The sequence below is a fragment of the Propithecus coquereli genome, unplaced genomic scaffold (genome assembly GCF_000956105.1).
Source record: "Propithecus coquereli isolate 6110/MARCELLA unplaced genomic scaffold, Pcoq_1.0 Scaffold343, whole genome shotgun sequence".
Taxonomy (NCBI): Eukaryota; Metazoa; Chordata; class Mammalia; order Primates; family Indriidae; genus Propithecus; species Propithecus coquereli.
In genome coordinates, this window is record NW_012149097.1 from 1892484 (window position 1) to 1895655 (window position 3172).

Sequence of the window (3172 nt, forward strand, 5' to 3'; positions counted from 1 at the left end):
CCCGGCTAATTTTTTTTTTCTGTATATTTTTAGTTGTCCAGCTAATTTTTTCTACTTTTTGGTAGAGACGGGGTCTCGCTCTTGCTCAGGCTGGTCTTGAACTTACCTCAAGCGATGCTCCCACCTTGGCCTCCCAGAGTGCTAGGATTACTGGCACGAGCCGCTGCACCCAGTACAGAAAAAATATTAAAACAGTGATGGAGAGGAGAATGTGACTAAAGTTAACAAGCAGCTGAGGTCCTGTTCAGGGAGCCTCTGTTACCCTGACGAGCTCTGCACTTGCTAGCAGTGCAGTCTTCAGCCAGGTGTGCTATCGGCTGTGGGGCCCAGTGCCGCTAATTCAGCCTGTTCCTGAACAATCCAGCTCCAGATGCTTTGAGTGTGCACCTCAGCTGGTTTCCAAGACAAGCGGCAGCAGAGTGGAGCGCAGGAAATGGGCCCTAGCATGTGTTCACGCGTGTGTGCACGCGTGCTCAAGTTGTGTAGGTCTCCTGCTACGCAGAGTGTGGAGTCAACGACATCTCACCTTTCATCCTTAGATCTGGGCAAGGGTGGGCACTGCCTTGATCCTTGAGCTGTAGAGGCCCCACTCTGGCCTTCCTCTAGCTGCGACCCTCCCTTGGTATAGGGAATCTGCTGGGCCAGGGACATGTGCCCACCCAGAGTCTGGCCCAAGTACCCAGGACCCTGGAATTCTTGGCCAGAACAGCCCCAAACCCATTTCCGAGGCCCGTGTGGTCCCCTTCCCTGGGTGGTGTTCTCCTGTGGTCTGCAGCCCCTGGGGACACCCTGTCCTGAGGGGTCCAATGGGTGGCTGCTTGCTGGGGCATGGGAAGGCTGAGGTGTCACATGCAAGCGAGGCCCTCGTCGGGGAGGACAGAGCCAGGGGTGAGGGCGAAGGGCGGGCTCTCCCTCCCTGCCACAGCGTGGAGCTCTGAGGAGTCTGAGAATTAAATTCTAGCTCGACCTTCCACAGTGCTGTCAAAATAAGAGAAAAGAACACTTCGGCCTCTTAATTCAAACATTTTAAATATTCTGGCATAAATGGGCCTCTATTTGTGTTCTTGTCCTAGATCCCAAGTGTTGGGAAAGTGCTTGGTATTTTTTTCCCCTTTTTGGACTAATAGGGAAAATGACATGTATATAAAAATGCCTCTCATTATTTTCAGCTTCACAATTTATACTACGGTGATGAGTGCTGCCAACCCAGACAAGTACATGACTAGGATCAGAAACCTGAGTTGAAAGTAAGCGAGCAGAAGAGTGGAGACACTTGTGCGACGAAAGTTTGCTAAAGTTTCTTGTTGTTGTTGTTTTGGGGAGAGGGGGTGCGGTGGGTGTGTGCTGAGGTGTGTGTTTATTTTTATTTTATTTTCTTAGAGGCAGGGTCTCACTCTGTTGCCCTGGCTGGAGTGCAATGGTGCGATCACCGTTGTCTGCAGCCTCAAACTCCTGGGCTCAAGCGATCCTCCTGCCTCGGCCTCCCAAGTAGCTGGGACTACACGTGTGGGCCACCACGCCCAGCTAATTTTTTTTTCATTTTTTTTTTAGAGATGGGGGTCTTGCTATTTGTTGCCCGGGCTGGTTTCAAACTCTTGGCCTCAAGCAATCCTCCTGTCTCAGCCTCCCAAAGTGCTGGGATTATAGGCGTGAGCCACCACGTCCAGCCATGCGCTGGTCTTTCTCACAGAAAATGGTAGCATCCTTCACATTTATACATATGTAGTACTTTCTGATAAGCATCTGGCATATGATTATCATTTGTGTCAGATTAATGGTCATCATTAGACATTTTATTTTGAATTGTTTGTAGGGAAACCCGTCTTCTAGTACTCAGGAGTACCTTTTGCCCCTATGAAAAGTGCTCTCGGGGCAGGGTGCTCGCTCCATGGACTGATAAATATCTGGTGAGACTTGCGTGTCCCCAGAGTCATCGTGGGGCCAGCACCTTTGCAGTATCCGAGGACAAATCCTGAAGGCAGAGGACACTCACAGAATTTATTTCAGGCAGTGGGGAGCCCACCGGTGAGGGGAAGGACACCAGGAGAAATCAGGAGTCCTAACTGCTGTCCCTAAAATCAAAGCTTCGAGGCAGCCACCTGCTGAGGGGCACCGTCCTACTGCAAAGATCTTCCGGCGTGTGCAAACCTGGCCCCATGTGTGGTCATTCACTTATCGTGGGAATGTTAAAAATCAGTGATTGAATTAAACGCATTTATTTTTTTCTTCCCTTACAGATGATTTTTTAAAAATGAAATTCTTGAGGAGCTGCACTTTGGAAAATAAGACAAAGTGAAAACATGGTATTATGAACAACACAGGCGTCTTCCTCACTTAGCTTTCCAGTCTTGTGAAGTCGGGGCCAGGGGATCACTGTGGAACTTGGGGTGGTGAGGCGGATGACAGGCTTTGTCCTGCATCCTTTCCCTTCAGGGCTTGCCCTGACCCTCGCTCAGCTTCTGTCCCGGCTGGAAAAAACTCAAAGATAATTGGTCTCAGACGTCAAGCCATATCCTCAGGCTTCGGTTCCAGCTTTCTGTTATCACCCCCCAGTGCTCACTAAAGGAAGGAGCTGGCGAGACCTCTTTGTTCATTGTGACGTGCTTCTGGAATAGCCTAAGAGAAAAGGTTCTTCTGAAAGAAATGAGAACTCCAGTTTGAATAGAGCCTGTTTGAATGTGTGTTAGTCTGACTTTTGATCACGTATTTCCATGTAATGGGATCTTCATTTTTTGTAATGTTTCTTCTAATGTTTTTTGAAAAACCTAAGGGACCTCCTTTTTCCTAAATAGCTACTTTGTTACTGCTTTTCAAAAGTAATAGGAAACCAAATTATTTCTTATTGTAACTTACCTTTAGTTAATAGAATGTCAAAAGAGATGTTAGCAAGGAGAATAAAAGATTTTTCCAAGATATTTCGTGTTGTGTTCTCCCTACTTTCTTACCCCTGAAGTCCTCAGTTTTGAGCAGCTCTTCTGAGGAAGCGGCTCTCCTAGATGCGATGTTTAAGTGTCTGGATTCGAGGGAGTGAACAGCTGCTTTCTAGAATTTGATTTTCACACGTGCATGAAAGAAACTTCTTTGAATATGAAGTCGGAACAGGTTAAAATGTGAACAAAGGAGGTCTGATTGGATGTTCTTGTCCAATGTTCCAACAGAACAAAGGCACGTG

General features: G+C 47.7%; 1 protein-coding gene across 1 annotated transcript in view; it reads left to right on the forward strand.

Annotated features, from left to right (window-relative positions):
• The window catches only part of NAAA (N-acylethanolamine acid amidase), a 22778-nt gene extending 19883 nt beyond the window's left edge, over positions 1-2895 (forward strand). Inside the window, exons 10-11 of the mRNA XM_012650996.1 lie at positions 1170-1247; positions 2238-2895. Coding sequence (XP_012506450.1) covers positions 1170-1245 — 76 coding nt within the window. The 3' untranslated portion in view covers positions 1246-1247; positions 2238-2895. The remainder of the gene's footprint in view (positions 1-1169; positions 1248-2237) is intronic.
• The last annotated feature ends 277 nt before the right edge of the window (positions 2896-3172 follow it).